At 40.4% G+C, this 19,886-nt stretch overlaps 1 protein-coding gene across 2 annotated transcripts in view; it reads left to right on the plus strand.

The window, feature by feature from the left end:
* Akap6 (A-kinase anchoring protein 6) overlaps window positions 1-19,886 on the plus strand; it is a 436,041-nt gene that overhangs the window by 290,237 nt on the left and 125,918 nt on the right. For both annotated transcript variants that reach the window (XM_028869697.2, XM_028869698.2), the window contains exon 8: window positions 9,125-9,273. In XM_028869697.2, the coding sequence (XP_028725530.1) occupies window positions 9,125-9,273 (149 nt within the window). The remainder of the gene's footprint in view (window positions 1-9,124; window positions 9,274-19,886) is intronic.

Here is a 19,886-nt window from a genome sequence, read left to right on the forward strand (position 1 = left end):
GAATTTTTAATGAGTTTAACCACTTGCATTACAAAAAGGAGAGAGGATGGTGGATGAAGGTTCTCCAGAAGCAATGGTGTGTCACGGTTGTGTTTTGTCTGTTAGGTGGAGGTGGGTTTTTGTTGCCTTGATAAGCATCCCATATGTCATTAAAACAGAGAAGGAAGACATTTTTCTCCATGCACAAATGCAGAAGAAATGAAAATAGTGTTAATGTTTATTTCCCCACTTTGTTTGAATGTTACCATTTAACAAGTCTCATTAAAAGGACGGCTTTAAAATTAAATTTCCTAAATATTATAGTGAATGGTTTTAATGATTTGCAAACAAGTCAATAAAGTAGAAATGGTAACTTAAAAACCTAAAATATTACTGCTATGTCTCTTAAATAAACACATAAGAACTATCACTACCCTCTCTAATGCTAGGTTTTCTGGAATGACAATATAATCATATTGTTATATACTTAATATAAAAAGATCACTATATGCAATAATATTTACTGAAAAATAATATTCAAATAGCTGATCATTCCTAATTATTACTTAATTTTTTTCAACATTGTATTTATACTGTGTTCCCGTATGTATGTGTGCAGTGGTTGGATAACAGCTTTCAGGAGTTCAGTCTCTCCTTCCATCATGTGGGTCCCAGGACTGAACTCCAGGCATCAAGCTTGGGCAAGTGCCCATTGAACCATCCCTCTGGCCCTCTTGTTAATATAATATATAGATTATAATTTAAAAAGAACATTCTAAAAAATGTACTAATTGTTTCCTTGGCACACTTTTGAAGGATTTTATTAGTCTTATCCTTGAATGAGTGCTGAGTGTTTCTTATGAACCATAATCTTTTTGTATTTTTGTACAATGTATGATATATAAAAGACATTCAAGATCTAGCTGTTGAAATTTGTTGAAGACCTTAAAAAATGTTACAAAGAAATATCTCCTCCTGTGATCCTCCACTTACTCTGGGAAGGAAAGTTTGGCATCCTACTCAGGTGTGCGTGTTTGAAGCCATGCATGTAGCCAACATTTAACCATTTTTTTTCTCTTGACCATTAAGTTCAGGCAAGGCTCTTTAAGGAGAAGCCCTGTGACTCCTTCTGCTTTCCTTTGCCATTTTCCCTTTGAACCCTCGAGGACAACTTTCTCTGCGCTTGCACTTCTCTTTATAGATTGAAGGATGAATTGTAGTTTAAAACTTAGCTGTTGTGTATAACACTTAAAACCTGACAAAGACTTTTAATAATCATCAACTCTTTTAAATTTCAGTTCTCTGATGAGAAACTGAGTAGGGGCCGCAAGTAATTACTTTGATAAAGTGTAAAAAAAAGTCTTTTGTGTTAAGCAAGCTTCTGTAAACTTATACTATCTTTAGGGTTTGACTTCCATAAAAAAGTTCTGACATGCTTTAACTTTTTGGTTTTGTCCTAATCTGTTGTTTTATTTTGGAATAATCATTTTCCTCAGGGCAAAATCTCCATAATATTTTCCCTCTTCTTGAGATGAGAAAACTTGTTTTTTTTTTTAACCAAATATATATTATCTACCTACCTACATACATACATATATATACATACATACATACATACATATATATATATATTTCCTGTTTCATGGTTCTTATCTGATTTGGTTTCTTAAAAAATAGAAAGCATTTTATTTTTAATAAGACAATATATTTCAGAAAACATTGGAAGCGCATACAAAATATATTAACAGTTTTGGGATATTTTTTAAAATCAATAAACTTAAATTAACCATTTTGTAGATAATCGAATCCTATTATAGCAGCCACTTAGAAACCATTTTTGATTTTTTTTTTGGGGGGGGAGCATTGGGTTTTTGTTTGTTTTTATTTTTGTTTTGAGACAGCGTTTTTCTGTGTTACCCTGGCTTTCTTAGAATTAGCTCTGTAGACCAAGCTGGACTTGAACCCAGAGATCTGCCTACCTCTGCCTCCCAAATGCTCCCAAGGATTAAAGGTGTGTGTCAACACTGCCTGACCCAGAAATTGCTTTTGTAATCAAGGATCTTCAACAGTGCTTCAGAGAAATCCCAGATAAGGCCTAAAGAAGTCAGCAATTAAGGATAGGACAGAGAGAGGTAAAATCCCCCAGTGTCACTCTCAGCAGCCTAAATAATTTCTCTAAACTTTTAGGGACCTCATTAATCATGGTGGCACACATTTTTAATCTGAGTCTAGAGGAGGCACAGAGATAGGCAGATCTCCATGAGTTTGAGGGCAGCTTAGTTTACACAGTGAGTTTCAGTCAGGCCAGCAAGGGCTACATATTGAGACTTTATCTCAAAAGGAAACTTTTAGGAAACCTCAACTCAGAACCAGCTGGGATTCCTGGCTCTGATGCAGAAAAGAAGTTCGAGACTAGCCAATATGAAGCAGAGGTTGTGTAATAAAGATACTTTAATCTATACTTAAGAATGTAGGTTAAGAGAGAAGCATTCAGAAGTAAGACACATCAGAAAGTATGGTTATAGACTTTTCTAAGAGAGAATTGCCAAGATTAAGTTTAACATTCTTAAGAAGTTTAACCCACCAAAAGATGCTGAGGCATGAAATGAGTGTGGGAGAACACAATTCAATCCATAGCATGTTAAAGTTTACTAGAGATATTAGTTACTAGAATATCATTGGCCCCCATGGACTGGGATGCTGTGCTTCCAAGCCAGTGAAATCTGATGATTGCCTTCTCTCACTTAGTGTACTAGTCAGGGTTCTCTAGAGTAACAGAATTTATAGAATGAATCCCCCTCTTTCCTTGCAGGCTGTGGTCCAGCTAATCCCAAAATGGCTGGCTATGAATGAAAAGCCCAAGAATCTAGTAGTTGCTCAGTCCCAGAGGCTGGATGTCTCAGCTGGGCTTCTGAATATGCTGGAATCCCAAAGAAGTAGAGTCTACTACCAGTGAAAGAAAGGACTTGCTCACAAGATGAGGGCAAGCAAGCAAAGAGCAAAAGCTTCTTTTATCCATGTCCTTAGACTTCCAACAGAAGGTATAACCCAGATTAGCAGTGTGACTTCCAACTTCAAGACCCAGATTAAAGGCCTATATTTTTCTACATCAAGATCTGAATTAGAAGTGGATCTTCAAATTAAGAAAAAAAAATACTTCACAGGTGTGCCTTCTATTTGGGGGGTTCTTAGTTCCAGACGTAGTGAAGTTGACAACCAAGAATAGTCATCACACTGATCTCCTCTCAAAGTGGCAGGAACTATGCAAGCTTATTTAGGCTATCCATAAGGTGACAATCTCATCCCAGTAGAAAGAGAGAGAGAAGAGGATCAAGGCCTTTACATAAATAATAATGGCTTTGTTGGATCTTTGTTATGCTCAGAACAGTATTTAACTTCCCTAACCTGCATCCTCTACATTATGCACTTTATGTACCCCTTCCCTTGACCTCTTCATTCAAATGCCCTAAAGCTCCAGTCACCATTCTTTGAGTGTACTGTGTCCTTTCATGACTTTTGGCTCTTAAACAAATCAATCATCCTGCCTCTCGAGATAGCGTCACCTACCAGAGTCATACTTACCACCTCAGTTCTGGTTCAGACACCACTTTTGTCAAGCCTTGCTGACTGTTCCCTGCCTTCAGGTGATTGTTTTATTTCTGATGACAGTGCCACTTGACATAATTGTAGTGGTTGGCACATCTTTTACCTTCCATGCTACACTCCCTTAGAAGAAGAGAATGTATTTTATCTTCCTTATGCCCACAGCAGCTGGTAGTCCCTGAGATATAATAGAGTCTCAGCAAATGTGTGAATGATAAATGGATGGATGGACAATACATTTATTAAGCAATTGCTTGTTTAATGCTTGCCTTGGTTCAGACTCTGACAAGGTGCTCAGAATGCAAAATGTCCAAGGAAACAGACATGGCTACTCCCAATATTTGGAATCCAAAGACAAATCAGAAACTATATCAAACATAAGAAATTTACATTTGCATGTGCTGTGTAGGACACTTACCTGGTCCTGAAATAAGAACACAGTGGATCTGTTTCAGCAACGCCATTGAGAAAGGACTCTCTGAGAAATAGCATGTCAGGTGTAAGCTGGAAGACAAAACATTACCAGAAAAATGTTCCAGAAAAATGAAATAATATAGGGGAAAATCCACAGGACAAGAAATAATTGCTTAAAAATTTGGAATGCTTAAAGAATTAAAGAAGGTAAAGATAGTTAAAGACGGCAAGAGCATGGCAATTAAGAGGGAGACTATCAGAGGTCTAGCCTAGGCAAGAAATTGTTAGCCAATGGGAGAAGCTTGTTTCTTGGGTCTGAGTGCAGGAGTAAGTCAGCTTGTATCTTGTAATGACTACTCTTGCCAATGTAACTGAAAATAATTAGAGGACAGGAATGACCGAGAGGAGATATATGCAAGTCAGAGGCAACAGAGGCTTGAATGAGGCTGTAGCAATGCCAACTGGGAGAAACTGGTGATACACTGTAGAGGATGAATCCATATCATAAGGAGTGGCTTATAGGAAAGGAAAAAATAAAAGAAGTCAAGATGACTCTCTAGCTTCTGGCTATTTGTTTAACAAAGAAAGACCAAGTATGAGAAGAATTGGAGGATTAGGAGAGTTTGAGAATGCAGTTACCTTTTAAACGTCAGAGCCCAAAATAATCGAAGTTAGGTGATTGGTGTAAAGTGTAAAGCTCAGAGGAGAGTAGCTGGAGGCATCACTATATAGAGGACACTTAAGGCAATGATAAGGGTATGGAAAAAAGCCCCGCCCAAGCTCTGGCACATCAGTGATCTTAGCTGTGATAGAAGATCAGCTGGGGAACAGTCCATAAAATGAATGTAGGATGTTGGAGAAGAAAAAAGGTAGAACAACTGAAGATTAATTGCAACCAGTGCTAACACCTAGACTGGAGGGAGAAATGGTCCTTTTCCTTTTCTTGTAGGTGGAGTTTTCTGTCCTGCCAGCCTATTCCCAAATAACCACACAGAGACTTATTATTAATTATAAATTCTTGGCCGATAGCTTAGGCTTGTTACTACCCCACTCTTTCAACTTAAATTAACCCATATTTCTTATCTACCCTCTACCATGTGGTGGTAACTTTTTTCAGCATGGCATGTTCATCTCCTGCTTCCTCTGTGTCTGCTGGCGACTTCACACTTCTTCCCAGTGTTCTCTCTCAGTTTTGCTTTTCTACCTAATCTCTTTCTGCCTGGCTATGGGCCACTCAGCTCTCTATTACCAATGAGAGCAACACATCATCACAGTGTACAAAAGGATTGTTTCACAGCATCTTCTATGGCATGTCCCAGGGCATTCTCATTTCATTCTAATTTCAATTTTTGCATGTAAATAGGTGTTTTAAATCTCTATATTCCTATAAGACTGAAGATCTTCCTCTGATTATTCCACCAGTACCTCTGTCTCAGTTCATTTTTTCCATCTGTTCAGCATGACTGCAACCTGGAAAACAAGAGGCACACCCACCACTAAAGTCTCATTCTTTCTAGTTAATAAAAAAATTCCAAATCCTGTCTTTTATCTTTAATATTTATCAGGCTAAGTTTCCATATGAAAAATATAGTAATATTTTAAAGTAACCACAGTTACTCTAGATGATAACTAAAACTCATTTATTCAGAGAAATAGAGGCACTGTTTTTAAGAATGATATTTTCTTCCAATCTCTCTCCTTTAAGTTTAGGTTTGGACTAAAATATAGCATCAGAAAAATTTTAAGAGAATCTACAAGGAGGTTTAGAATGGCAAAGCCACTCAATCTTAGCAAAGGGAACTGTTTAGTTCTATTTCATAAGGAAATTTAGGAATGAATTGCTAAAAATAGAGGTAGAAATGGAGACGGACAGGAAAGGCCTGGGTTCTCTATTCACCTGTTCATTAGTGAAGAGAACTTTCCATGCAAGAAAGAAATTATTAGGTGACTAGTTATATTTTGAGTTCTTCTAGACTCTTCCACACACCCCTCATTTGGTCAGAGACGTTTCATTTGTACACATCCCCACTGAGGTTGAATGCTGACTATTTTTCTGAGTGGTGATATGTCCCTACTCTGCCTGTTTTATGAGCCTTTTGTGAACAGAGGCACACACTTGTGAGATCACTGCCCAGAATGAACCGTGGTCCAACACATTACTTCATAGAGTTAAAATGGACAGAAGCCTCTACAAGAATGTCCCCAGTGACCCAGATGTGTTATTCTAATGGGCTTTTCCACAGAGCACCCAGTCCAGAGCAACATCCTCATTGTGCCCCTAGATTTCTGGTGGAGGAGAGGTTGTAGCCTTTGGGCGAACTGTTCTTAAACTCGCTGACTATTGTTTAACGTCTCTGTTATCTTACTCGTCACATAAGAATTTGACATAAACTTTAAAAAAAGATGTGTGTGTGTGTGTGCGCGCGCGCGCTTCTGTGTGTGTATGGGGTGTGCATAAGCCTGTGTGTGCAAAGGGCAGCAGAGGGTGTTAGATCCCTCAGAGCTGGAGTAACAGGTTTGTAGGATGCTGGGCTTGTTCTGAGGGCCTGGGATCCAAACTCTTACCCTGACTACCGTGAGGCAAGCACTCGAAAGCACTCGGGCATGTTTACAGCCCCTGTATGCTTTTTACAGTTTTTTTTTTCCTAGTCATTGATTAGTTTTGTTCTTTAAAATCTATTCTTAGACCAGTGGCTGTTCTTTCAGGTCCCATGACTTCATAAACCTCTTAGCATTCATCCATACACACTACTGACATTCTGCATACTTACTTCCTCTTCCACATCTTTAATAGAAATGCAAAGTGACGCTAGATTTAACATTTTCTGTGTGACTCCCCACCAGTCACGCCTCTTCTTGCAACTACACATATTATATGTGGTTTCTTTTATTTTTTAAATTCGTGATGCTTGGAATCAAATTCAAGGTTTCATCCATGCTGGGTAAGGACTCTAACCACTGAGTTACATCCCTAGTCCCTGACATAATTTTTTCTTTAATTTTTGAGACTATAAAATAAGTACAACATTTCTCCATTTCCTTTCCTCCCTCTAAGCCTTCCCATGAGCTACACCCAGAGAGTCTCACCAACAGGACGACTTAACCATGAGCTGAATAAGGACAACAGTAGATGTGCCAGAGAAGGTGGGGGACAGCCCAGGAGATCTCAGCCCTACACAAAGCAGTGCAGGCAACTAAGGAAAGCTGAAGTGTGAGAAAGAGTCTTCCCTGGGGAAGAGCACACTAATTGGTTATCCAATACCAATGGTCATCCCTGGAAGCATGCAGACACATGACATAAGAGCCCGAGCAGGTTATATTTAAGAATATACACATATATACATATGTGCATACACACATACCTATATACACATACTTTCTGAAACATTAATACATAACTATAGTAATCTAAACTTTATCTCTTTAAATTCTCTGTGGAAATTTAGACTATTCATAATGACTGCTTGTGAAAAAGCCAAACTATAGGTTTTCTAATGGTTCAGGCCCTTTAAGTGATCTCCACTTTGTGATACTCCTCTTTTCTCCATAGCTGAGTCTTACAAAAGGTGAGACCAGGGGAAGGCCTTCATTGGCTCTGACTGCTAAGGGTAGCAGGTCGTGTCTGGCTTACATTTAGTCCTGGTGACTACCCAGCAGCCGGATAGAACTAGTTTTCTAAGAAAAGATACCATGAAATAGCAGTTTTAAGATGGTCAGAAACGTTAGTGGAGGGGTTTGATTTTGTGAAGCATACTAAAAGGAAAGTAAGGGTCCCTGGGTCCACCATGCATGAGAACCCACCATTGCTTCCTCTCCTCCCTGAGGGTGGGTCCACCATGCATGAGAACCCACCATTGCTTCCTCTCCTCCCTGAGGAGTCGCAGTCTGAGCTGGTGTCCTAGAGAATCCAAAGCCACAGGGATTGTGACAGCGGCAATAAATAAAACATCTACCCAGTGCATTCCCATGAAAAAGTAGTTCAGTGCGTTGGGCGGTGGTTGGGCGGTGGTGGCGCACGCCTTTAATCCCAGCACTCGGGAGGCAGAGGCAGGCAGATCTTTGTGAGTTCGAGGCCAGCCTGACCTACAGAGTGCATCCCAGGAAAGGTGCAAAGCTACAAAGAGAAACCGTGTCTCAGAAAAAAAAAAAAAAAAAAAAACAAACAACAACAACAAAAGTAGTTCAGCGTTCTTTGACCTCTGATTGATTAAAAAAAAATCAAAAAATTAAAAATAAAAAAAAGAAAAGAAAAAACCCAGCATGTTGAAACTACTTTTCCTTTGCAGCAAGTCCCCAAGTGTTTATGATTCAACAATTCCAGCCTGTGTGTAAAAGTCATTACATTAGTGGTTCTCAACCTGTGGGTCACGACTCCCTTGAGGATCGAATTACCCTGGGGTCACCTAAGACCATGGGAAAACACAGATATTTAAATTACAGTTCATAACAGTAGCAAAATTACAGTTGTGAAGTAGCAATGAAAATAATGTTCTGGTTGGGGTCACCACAGCATGAGGAACTGTATTAAAGGGTCGCAGCATTAGGAAAGGTTGAGAACCGATGCACTGTAATACCCATGATTTAAAATCATTAAGACAATAGTACAGAGAATAAAAAATGCAATAAATGAAGTATATTACCATTATTGAATATGTGCTAGAATTAATAATAGGCGTTTTACTTCTCCCCAGTGAAGAAAATAAAGCATTCAGAATATATATATATGTATACATATATATATATATATGAAATATCCCAGTGTATGAATTGAATGGAAATATCTTTTAAAATGTTACATATGTGATAGTGTGAGGAAGAGTATTATTAAGGAATTTCACAGAATTTTTATGTAAAGTCTTATTATGCCATGTTATGATATCAGGGACACTTTGTAATATTTACCAAGTCTTCTGAGAGTTCATTTATTCAGGTCATATTTTAAGGAAGAGCTTATAAGATTCAGATCTATAATGTCATTCTGTAATATGCCCAACTGATCCCATTAAATCCAGCCCTACCCAGGCAGTATAATGATGTGAACAATTCCCTTTCTTTCCGTTGTTACCCCTTCCTTGAAATGCAGTCCTTCCGGATTAAGAGAACGGTTCTTCTTGGCCTCTCTCTCCAGGCTGAGGTTCGGCTCTGCTACCTGGAAGCGCAGAGGGATGCTGTGGAGCAGATGTCTCTCAAGCTGTACAGCGAGCAGTATACCAGCAGTAGCAAGAGGAAAGAGGAGTTCGCTGACATGTCCAAAGTGCAGTCCGTGGGAAGCAACGGGTAAGGACGATCCTTTTGGTTGTTTTCTTCTCACGAACCTACTTTGTCAGCGATGCCCAGTATCGGGTGCTGGGCAGGCATTTCCTTTCTCGCTGGCAGACAAGGAAAGGCTCACTGGAGTGCTGGAGTCAAGGACCGTGGGTTTTATCAGCCGCTACCATCTAAGTCAAAACTTCTGAACTTTGTCACTGTCTTGTAAAAGACAGCCTTGTGTTTCTTGGGAGTGTTTTCGAGACTATATTTTATCGATAATATTGGTCTTTTTCCTTCATAAATTGTTTTTAAAATTGATATCCCCTCCCTTTGACCTCACTGTCTAGGTTAAGGTTTGTTTATCAAATTTCTAAAAACTAGAACTTCACTGGACACGTGGAAGGACAACAGTATAGAGATCCAGTCATTGTTTAGGAACCGTGGTTTAACCGCACTTAGATTCACACACAGTCAGCAGGAACTGGAGACTAGTTCTTGACTATTTTATTTTTTGTTTAATATTTGAGACAGGGTCACATGTAATCCAGGCTGGACTTAAGCTCACTTTGTAGCTGTGGCTGACCTTGAACTCCTGCCTCTCCTGCCTCTGCATCCTATGTGCTGAGCTGACAAATATGAGCCATGAATGGTGGCGGCAAGAATACCCGCGCCCCATGACATGTATGGTTCCGTGTAGATAGGAGCATCTGCCCACAGTCTTCAATGACTGTTACGTCTTTAGATATTTCTAAATCTCTCAAAGCTGTACAAACATTGCCCAGTGTATTCAAATACTGCTGTTTTCTAATTCAATTCTAATATTTATTAGATGATCATTAAAGAGTAAAAGAGAAGAAGTTAAATAATTTCATAGTTTCCATAGCTCAGTCATAATCATCCTTAATAAAATGTGAGTGGTCGCATTTTTACGCTTGGGCTAGGCAACCAGAGACAGACACTGTTCACCAACGTTATATTACATGTTTATAGTGTTATGTAAACCTGTGGAGATAACTCTATCCAGAAAATCCCTTGAAGGTAGCATAAAAGAAGTCTTTTTTTCTTTTCTTTTCTTTTCTTTTTTTTTTTTTTGCACTTGGGTGCATCTATCTTTTTTTTTCTTTTTGGTCTTTTTTGGGGACAGGGTCTCACTGTGTACCTCTGGCTGTCTTGGAACTCTCTATGTAGACCAGGCTGGCCTCGAATCCAGAGATCCATCTACTTCTCTGCTTCCCAAGTACTGGAATTAAAGGTGTGCACCACCATCCCCGGCTTGCATTTATCTTTCCGAGCATTTAGATTTATAATGGACTTACAACCCTTATACAATGTTATGGGTTAAATTAGTACATAGGTTAGAGATTCGGTACTGTTATAGTAACTCAAGGTATAAGAATATAAGAAAAATACCAGGGTCATAATTTTGTTTTGAACTGAGAACAAAGAACTTATATTTGTCATTCTATCAGGCTGTTTTCTACAGGGCAGACCTGCTATCTATTCCATGGACTTGTTTTACTTGATTCAGTAGACATTTTTCTATTCACCGAGAGGGCGGGGGCAGCAGCCAATGAGAAGGAAAAGGCTAAATCTTACAGCATGAACAACAAGCTGTTTGCGGGCCTTAATGTGCTTTAATTTCTCAAAATGCCTAAGCAGTCTCTGGTGTGCATGCAGGCACAGACTTCAGGTCACATTTTCCTGTTTTCTAAAGCCTTTGGATTGAGCAGCACCACGTGCTTCTGACCTCAGATTCCAAGGGCCCAACCTGAGCACTCACTCTGGGCTCCAGGCATCATAAATCTGTCCTGGGAACTGCTTAGTTAGCAACAAGCATTGTTCTGTGACGTGGGAGTGGGTGAACTTTCCTGATAGCCTTTGTTTGTGCTCCTTAGGGTGCTGAGGGCTGTGCATTGTGCAGAAATTTAAGAGTGCGCTGAAGGAAAACCAGCCATTTAATAGTATGAACAGAAACCTATGTGGCGTTCTAGTCCCTGTTGACACACAGGAAAGCACTGTCTGAGAAATTCCTGGGGGTGAGGTTATCTGAGGTGTCTTGCCCTCAAGACTCTGCTCCCACAGTCAAATCTGTAATTCTGAAGCCTTGAAAACACAGCCTTGTAAAATTATTTACTCCAATGGTAGATACTCTTCCCTAACCATTCCTGTTGTTACATAAAATGAGCACTGTTTCCAACAAGTAAATGTGGGAATAGCGTGGGCTTTCCAGGGTCTGTATTTCAAATGCAGAATCAAATAGACTAAAGAGAAAAATGAAGTCAGTAATCCAATTCATGTACTTCCATTTTCTCACATCCTCATTCTCACATACGTGCTCAGACTGTGTGCGAATGTAGGTGTAGAAGAATTCTTCAGAGAAGACCCAACTGCTGTACTGAATGGCGCTCTTAAATTTCTACAAGTTTTCTATAACAAAGCTATTCCTTCTGAAATGAATTTATTACCTCTCTGGCTTGGTGAGAAGGTGTTTATTAGGGCGGTATGTCAAAGTTTATACCCAACTATCAGTTTTGTGCTTAGCAATTCTGAGTGGATATGGTGAGAGATTCTTCCGGAACACAAAGGAACATGCTCTGGCAATACAGTATGTTCATCTTGGGAGAAATTTGGCTTATGCATACCATCACGCGACCATGGCTCCTGGGTGGCCTGCAATAGATGAGTCTTTGTGATTCTTTGAGGGAATAAACACCGTTACTTTTTATTTTAGTGAGAGCAGTATTGGTTTGTTTTGTTTCTTCCATCAAGGAAGTCTTCACAAGGTCCTACTATGTGCACGGCCCAATGCTCTAAGTGTAGCTAATCAGGACCACTTGCATTCTGTATGCTTCACAAACAGTGACCACCTCCTTTTTCAGGTGTTTCTTCCCATAACGATGTTATCTGATTTCACTTTTCAAATAAGGTTCAACTGTGCGGTCCAATGCATTAAGTAGCTCTGTACTTGCCGAGGAAACTTAGTTTAGATGATTAGCCATGTCTTTTCTCCAACATACAAATTAGGGAATTAAAACATCCAACAGCTTAATGATTCACTAGCCCAGGATAGAAGACTTAAGATGGAACTAAAAAAAACCACAGCTCAGAACCCTAGGTCAAGAATGTAACGGTTGCCAGGTGTGGCTGCAGAGCTAATATCTCAGCATGCAGGAGAAAGAGACAGGCAGACCGCGTTTGAGGGCATTCTGCGAAACAGCAAGATCCGGTCTCAAAACTCCCTGCCCAGACAGCAAAAACCAGACAAAAAGGCAGGTGATCCAAACAGTCATCCCACCTCCTCTCCGAGGATCTGAGCTGTACCCTCGACGGAATTTCATCATAAACCCTGCATTGTGAAAAGTCCACACTGTATAAAACTTACCATGGAAAAATACAATAGTCCTAAGGAAATTTTATTCCACAAAGATGTTTCTGGCAAGAAACTGCAAAAAATGGTGTATGATGGAGCATGCCTGTGAGTTCAGCTACTTGAGGACATGGAGACAGGAAGCTCACTGGGAGCCAAAGACTTGAAGAGTAGTGAGACCCTGTATCCGAAAAGCAGAACAAAACCCTCAGAAACCCCCAATTCAATCATTAATTAGACCAACATTTTTAAGTGCTTTCTGTAGTCAAGTTCTGTGTAAGGTGGAGTTTGGATGGGAGAAAGTGGGGTGGTATTTATACTTGGAAACTCATAGTTTAGTTTTAGGAACAGGCAGATCTATAACCTAAGTGGTCTGAAGTGTTCTAAGTATTGAGTTGGAAACATATGAGGGTTAGAAATTAGCTTCTGGACATCTGGAGTCCATTCTGTGTCCAGGAGAACTAGAGCAGGCCAGGGAAGGCAGTAGAGAGGGCCCCGAAGGTGACAGAATTTCTCAGTGTACTCTAAAAAGTACTTACTGAACACCTACAAAGTCAGACCGTAGCTTAGTGTGTCGTTAAGTCACATTTAGCTGTGCAGTAGGAGAGGGGAAATGGTGTAGTTGGGGTTTTTGTTTGTTTGTATTTACTCTTTGGGGGGCCCGCCACCTAGCTCCCAAATAAATACATGGAGACTTATTCTTACTTATGAATGCCTGACCTTAGTTTGGATTATTTCTTGCCAGCTTAAATTCTCCCATCTACCTTTTGCCTCTGGGCTTTTATCTTTCTTTATTCTACATATCCCTCTTTCCTTCTTACTCTGTGGCTGGTTGGCTGGCCTCTAGCATCCTCCTCTTCTCTTTTTCTCGATTTTCCTTCTTCTCTTCTCCTATTTATTCTCTCTGCCTGGCAACCCTGCCTATCCCTCTCCTGCCTAGCTATTGGCCATTCAGCTCTTTATTAGACCAATCAGGTGTTTTAGGCAGGCAAAGTAACACAGCTTCACGGAGTTAAACAAATGCAACATAAAAGAATGCAGTACCTCTTTGCATCACTAAACAAATATTCTACAGCATAAACAAATGTAAACACATCTTAAAATAATATTCCACAACAAAGCAGGGTTCTTGAAACTGGTGAGATGGATGTATGAGGCACAGCAGTGTCCCTGCATCCAGGGTGATTTCCTCTGAGTCTAATAGCCTGGCATGTGCTTGGTACTCACACAGATAAGTCACTAAAGCTGATGTGGAGCCAGCCAAGAGGGAAACATGGTCTAGAGGATTGCCACCTGTTTTCTATTCTGGAAATCAGGGTAGAATGTTGAAAGAATGGGGAGAAATGTTTGAGAAAGAGGTTAACTCCAACTCCCGGATTTAATCACTGAGTATATGGTCTGAGCCACAATCACCAGGGGAACCTTAAAACTAAAAGCATCCCCTTCCCCTACCTGCTTGCCTCACCTTCTTGCCCTATAGCCTAAAATTCTCATTCTCTAGGGAGGGTGGGGGCGGGGGATGATTAGGCCTAAAAGCTCGTCACTTGCTGAGAGCATGTGCCACCGGTTTTTAGAGTGCTCTCTCTGAGTCAGCAACATCAACGCCTCATATGAATACCATTTCTGGGGTTCAGTCCATACCCATGAATTTGGAGAATTTGGGAGTGGAGAGTACATCCATCCTAAGTGAACAAGCTTCCAAGAGTGATTTCTAGAAGTTTGGGAGGCACTGCTTTGGACAATGGAGGTTCTCAGATTAGGAATTAATGTAAAGCATGGTAAGAAGACTGAAGTCTGAAGATATGATGAGGAAACGATCCTGAGAGGACTGTGGGATAAAGGGAATGAGAGAGGGGAGGTACTCTGATGTCCCAGTTGCCCAAAGGACTTTGGTGCAGGTAAAGACAATATTTACTGAGTACCTCTTAAACAGAGGTCATGCAAAGCACTGGGGATGTGAAGTCAATGAGATACAAAGAATTTTGACAGGCAGACATAACTCAGCAGAGGATGGTAGGGCTTAGAAGTGACAAAAAATATTTTTCCTCAAGGAAGTAGACTGTGAAATCAGCTCGGACAGTAAAGGAAGTCCCAGCATGACAAGTGACAGTATTCTAGAGTCTGGAGAGGTGACTCAGTGGGACAGAGTACCTAATCTTCAGGCTCAAGGAAGTGAGTTTGAATCCACAGCCCTCACATCAAAAGTGGCACCCCACATAAGCACTGTGTGTGGGGGGGTGTGATCTCAGAGACCAGTGGCTCACTGAGAACTCACAGGCTAGCCAGACTAGCCAAAACAGTGAACTTCTGGTTCAATGAGCTACCCTTTCCAAGGCAACATGGTAGAGAATGATGGAGGACACCACCACCTGAGATCCTACTCTGACTTCTACATGGGTGCACACAAGCATACACACTCATGTCCATGCACTACACACACACACACACACACACACACACACACACACACACACCATAAAACCAGGATTCTGAAAGAAGTATGAAGAATATATTAGTATGCAAAAAATTACACATAGGTTAGTTAAGAGGCCAAGAGTAATAACACAAGCGTGTTGCCTGTAATCTTGAGTAGTTGGAAAGCTGAGGCATTGAGGCATTGTGGATAATTATAACATTTTTTTTTATTTCAATTAGAACCTTTGCTGATATGTTACAAAACTTCTAAAATTAAGACTGCAAAATTGAGAGTTCCAGGTAGTATCTTAGCTGACAGTAATTGAGGGCTATAGTTCACCATTATTTCCTTTCGTTAAGCTAAAGGTCCTGTCTGCATAAGATCCACACGAGAGCAAACTAGTTAACATTCCAGCATGCTCATGCCTGTGCACACCTGTGTAGATGCCAAATGGCTACTGAGGAGAGGAGCTACTGAGATCCCCACAACGGGAAGAGATTGCCTGTTGACAGCTGCTGGAGGAGAGAGAATCACTTTTCTTTCCTGGTGTGGCCACTAATAAGCTGCCCATGCCTCTGGGAATAACCCCATACCCATGCACATATGGGCAGTACTAACTGGACCCAATGGGTTATTAAAAAACGATTGTCACCAGAGAGCCTTTATCTAGCAACGTGTGGAAACAGATGCAGATATCCATGCCAAACATCCGTCCGAGCTCAGGGAATCCTGCTGAAGAGAGGGAGGAAGGATTATAGGATCCAGAGGGGTCAAGGACATCACAAGAAAACCCACAGAAATAACCAATCTGGCTCATAGGAACTCACAGAGTCTGAACCAACAACCAGGGAGCCTGCATGGGACTGACCTAGGCCCTCTGCATGTATGTGACAGTAGTGTAGCTTGGCCTACTTGTGAGACTCCTTACAATGGGAGCAAGGGCTGTCCCTCACTTTTCGGCTGGCTCTTGGGAACCTATTCCTCATACGGGATTGCTTTGCCCAGCCTTAATACAAGGGGAGGTGCTTAGTCTTACTGCAAATTGATATGCTATTCTTTGTTGATACTCTGGGAGGCCTACCTTTTCCTAAATAGAAGAGGAGGAGTAGATGGAGTGGATGGAGTGGATGGTGGGGGTGGGGTGGGGATGGAAAGGAGGTGGAGGAGGGGATGGGAGGAGAGGAGGGAGGGGAAAATGAAGTCAGAATGTAAAATAAATAAATTAATTAAATTAAACTATTTTTTAAAATAAAAAGGAGGACATGAAGTTAGGAGGGAGATGTGTCAGGTTGGTGAGGTTGAATAGAGGGAAGCGGTGGAGGGCAGATATAATTAAGATATAGCATATACCTGATTTTAAAATCTATGCATTCTTATCCATGATATTAGATATACTTAGAATACTTCTAACTGCACAAAAAATATTTATCTTTAGAGACAATCATGTGTCTAAATTCATCATGAGAACGTGTACCAGGTTACGAACTAAGACTCGAATTTCAGGGCCACTGTGCTCCTTTGTGGCTACCCAACCTTGATTAAGACATTGAACCTCTCCAAGATTCAACATGGGAGTAGAAAATGGGAATCGTTATCCTAGACTACTCAGGCAAATTTCTGCAGCAAGACAATGTGACAATTTATTGGAAAATACAAAAAATATAAGTGAAAAAAAATCAGTAAATGAAATATTTATTATGTAAATATTGCATTTCTGGGAGTAGCATGAGATACTAGGAATGCAAAGATGCACATAAGATTTCATCTCCATAGTCTGGAGGGAGAGACAGGGAGACGAAGAGATAAAGAGCCACTGCTAGAGATACAACATTCGAAATCACAATTCCAGTATTATGGGACTATTGAAGCTGACTAATGCAGTCTGACTTGAAAGTTTGAGAGAGACCTAGGAGAGGAAGGGACACTTGCATTACCTGAAAAGATGTGTCCAGTGTAGTAAATGGGAGAATGGTGAGGAGGGGTTAGGGGCAGCCTGCAGGGTTAGACAGGAAGTACACAGAGGGTGTCCACTGAAGCGTCTGTGTATCATTTGATGTTGAAGGAATGCACAGAGATGTTCCCAACTCTGCTTGCTTGGGCCAGGAGGGGTTCCCAGGGGAGATTTTAGAAGATGCCTCATTAACTTTGTGCAAGGCTTCCTGCCTCCGGGGGAAATTGAACAATGCTTGTTGGAAACTGGGGGGATGTAGCTAAAGGTTATATTTTATATTGAAGAAAATAGAAATGTCATTTCCTCAACATACAAGAGTTTAGCATAAAATTTCTTCCCAGCCATATATGAGTTATTCCTGCACAATGGCTTGAACGAAATGACAAAAGACTAAAAGTGTGACCGGAAAGATGAGGACAAGACACGCCTCCTGATTAGTGTGAAAAAGACATACTGAAACACACAAACAACACCCCCAAAGAGAACTGATATTGACAAGTGAGAAGAAATGAATCACTACTTAAAATATTGCTTGATTAAAGCCCAGGTTTGTTTCTCTAAATTAATTAGGCAATAAGATACGCTGAGTGACTTTAAACACCTGAGAAGAGACGTAATCACCCTGGCTTTCACTGCCGCAGGTGATTTCCTGGGTTTCTATTGAGCAACAGGCCCCAAGTTTGTATCCAATGGAATGCGATTGTGCTCATCCCTGCCCACCCCCCCAACACACACACAAAGAGCATTTTGAATTTCTGTTCAATGAGTGTCCTTGGAACCTGCTTACATAAAATATTCTCTATGGGTTTCCTACCAGTCATAGAAATGAAGTACTGGGTCTTCACATGCACAGTAGTGAAATTATCCTTACAAATAAGCTGAATAGTAGACATCCTCAAGCAACCATCGATCTTTTCTGCATTCCTACTTCTTCTGAGCCTTCCTCTGTCCCATAGAGTAAGTCCCATAGGCCAGCTGATTCAGATCCCTTGGGGTCCTTCTAGGGTGAGTAAAAGAATTATCAAAATGCAACATTTAGTTAAAAAAAAATAGCCAGGTTCAGTGTTGTGTATTCCGAGTTACCCAGGAGAATAAAGCAGTAAGATCATTGGAGCCCAGGAGTTTACTAAAATAGGCCCATACCAGGGGCCAACAAATCAGAGAAGGTTGTAATCTACTTTGCAGAGAGGTATGACTTCAAAGTTAACAGTACGGTCAACTAATAAAGATTTATGTATATTGTTTCTGTTTACAGTTCAGGGTGCTGGAGATGGTAAAAACAAAACAAAACAAAACAAAACAAAACAAAAAAACCTAACAGATCTTGAGAAGGCACCTAGGATAAACCTCATCAAACACACTGTAGTGTGCAGAGCAGAACTATTTCAAAGTAACTCCTATTGATCATTCTCCCATCTTCTTCCCCAAAGACATGTTACATTGCAAAATTACTGATAATAAGGCAAAAAAGCTTCATTAAAATGACTTAGGCAAAAATAAAATAATGGTAAAAAAAATTTAGAATTTTTTTTATATGACATATATAATATATAATGTATCTTCAAGAATGGCTGTGATTTGGCACTAGGAGTTTCATCCTCCAAAGAAAAGAATAAAATTTCACTTCATCATCAACCCATAGTCTTATAAATAATATATATCAGTTTGAAGAAATGTCTTAGTCATTAAGACTGGACAGAAAGTTCTCCTTGTTATTTGAATGGGAAATGTATTTGACATGCTTTTTGAATACATGGTACCCAGTTGATGGCATTGTTTTGGGAAGCTGAGGAAACTTTGGGACCTAGAGACCTGGTAAGCCAAGGTGGGTCACTGAAGATGGGCCTCATATTCACCTATGGTTCTGTACTGATTCTCTGGTTCCTGGACCAGTGTCGGTGTGAGAAATTCCACTCCACGTCCTCACTGCCATGGAGTCAGTCCTCCATGCTTTCTCTTGCTGTGACCAGAGTGAAATTCTCTGAACCAATGGGTGAAAACGAATCCTTTCTCTCTAAAGTCACAGCAATGAGATAATACCTAGCAGACTTCCCTATAGGTTTGTTTGTTTAGAGTGCAGGAATCAAATCCAAGTCCTTGTGCATACCACTGAAGTGCTCTATCATTGGAAACACCCCATCCTCTCCTAGTGTCCCTTAAGCGAAAGAAAGGAGTCTGTGTTGTCCTAAGTCTTAGTGTTTGGATGGAAGCTGCACAATCATATCTGAGGCTAATTCAATAAGGGTAGTTGATAAGTAACTATAAAAGCCCGAGAATAGCATGCTTTGAACATGGTCAGCCTCCATGGAGACAAAGTCCTCTTTTGCTACCAGATTTTGAGATTGGGCAGCAGAGAATTATTTTCAAGTTAACTCGTGTCATAACTCAAAGGTAAATATTTCCTATAAAGCACTTGGAAATGGATGATACCTGAAGTATGGTGGCTGTTTTTTTTTTTTTTTTTTTTTTTTTTTTTACTAAGGGGTGAGCTCCTGAAGCCACACCAGCATGTGAGTAGCTTGGCTTGGATCCTGAAACCTCATCCGTGCATACATTAATGGAAGGCTCATTTCTAGACAACAGCCGGAGCCTCTTACTTTGTCTTTGGAACTATAGTTTCTTCCTTTGTTCTCCCAAATTTCATTCTAAAATTCTTTTTTTTTTTTTGGTTTTTCGATACAGGGTTTTCTCTGTGTAGCTTTGTGCCTTTCCTGGGGACTCACTTGGTAGCCCAGGTTGGCCTCGAACTCGCAGAGATCCGCCTGGCTCTGCCTCCCGAGTGCTGGGATTAAAGGCGTGCACCACCACCGCCCGGCTCATTCTAAAATTCTTTAGAAAGTTTCTTAGTTCAATAGCTTATCAGAAAAGTTGGTCAAGGGTGTCATTTCCTTACAGCCTTACAGAAT

The sequence above is a fragment of the Peromyscus leucopus genome, chromosome 14 (genome assembly GCF_004664715.2).
Source record: "Peromyscus leucopus breed LL Stock chromosome 14, UCI_PerLeu_2.1, whole genome shotgun sequence".
NCBI classification, from domain to species: Eukaryota; Metazoa; Chordata; class Mammalia; order Rodentia; family Cricetidae; genus Peromyscus; species Peromyscus leucopus.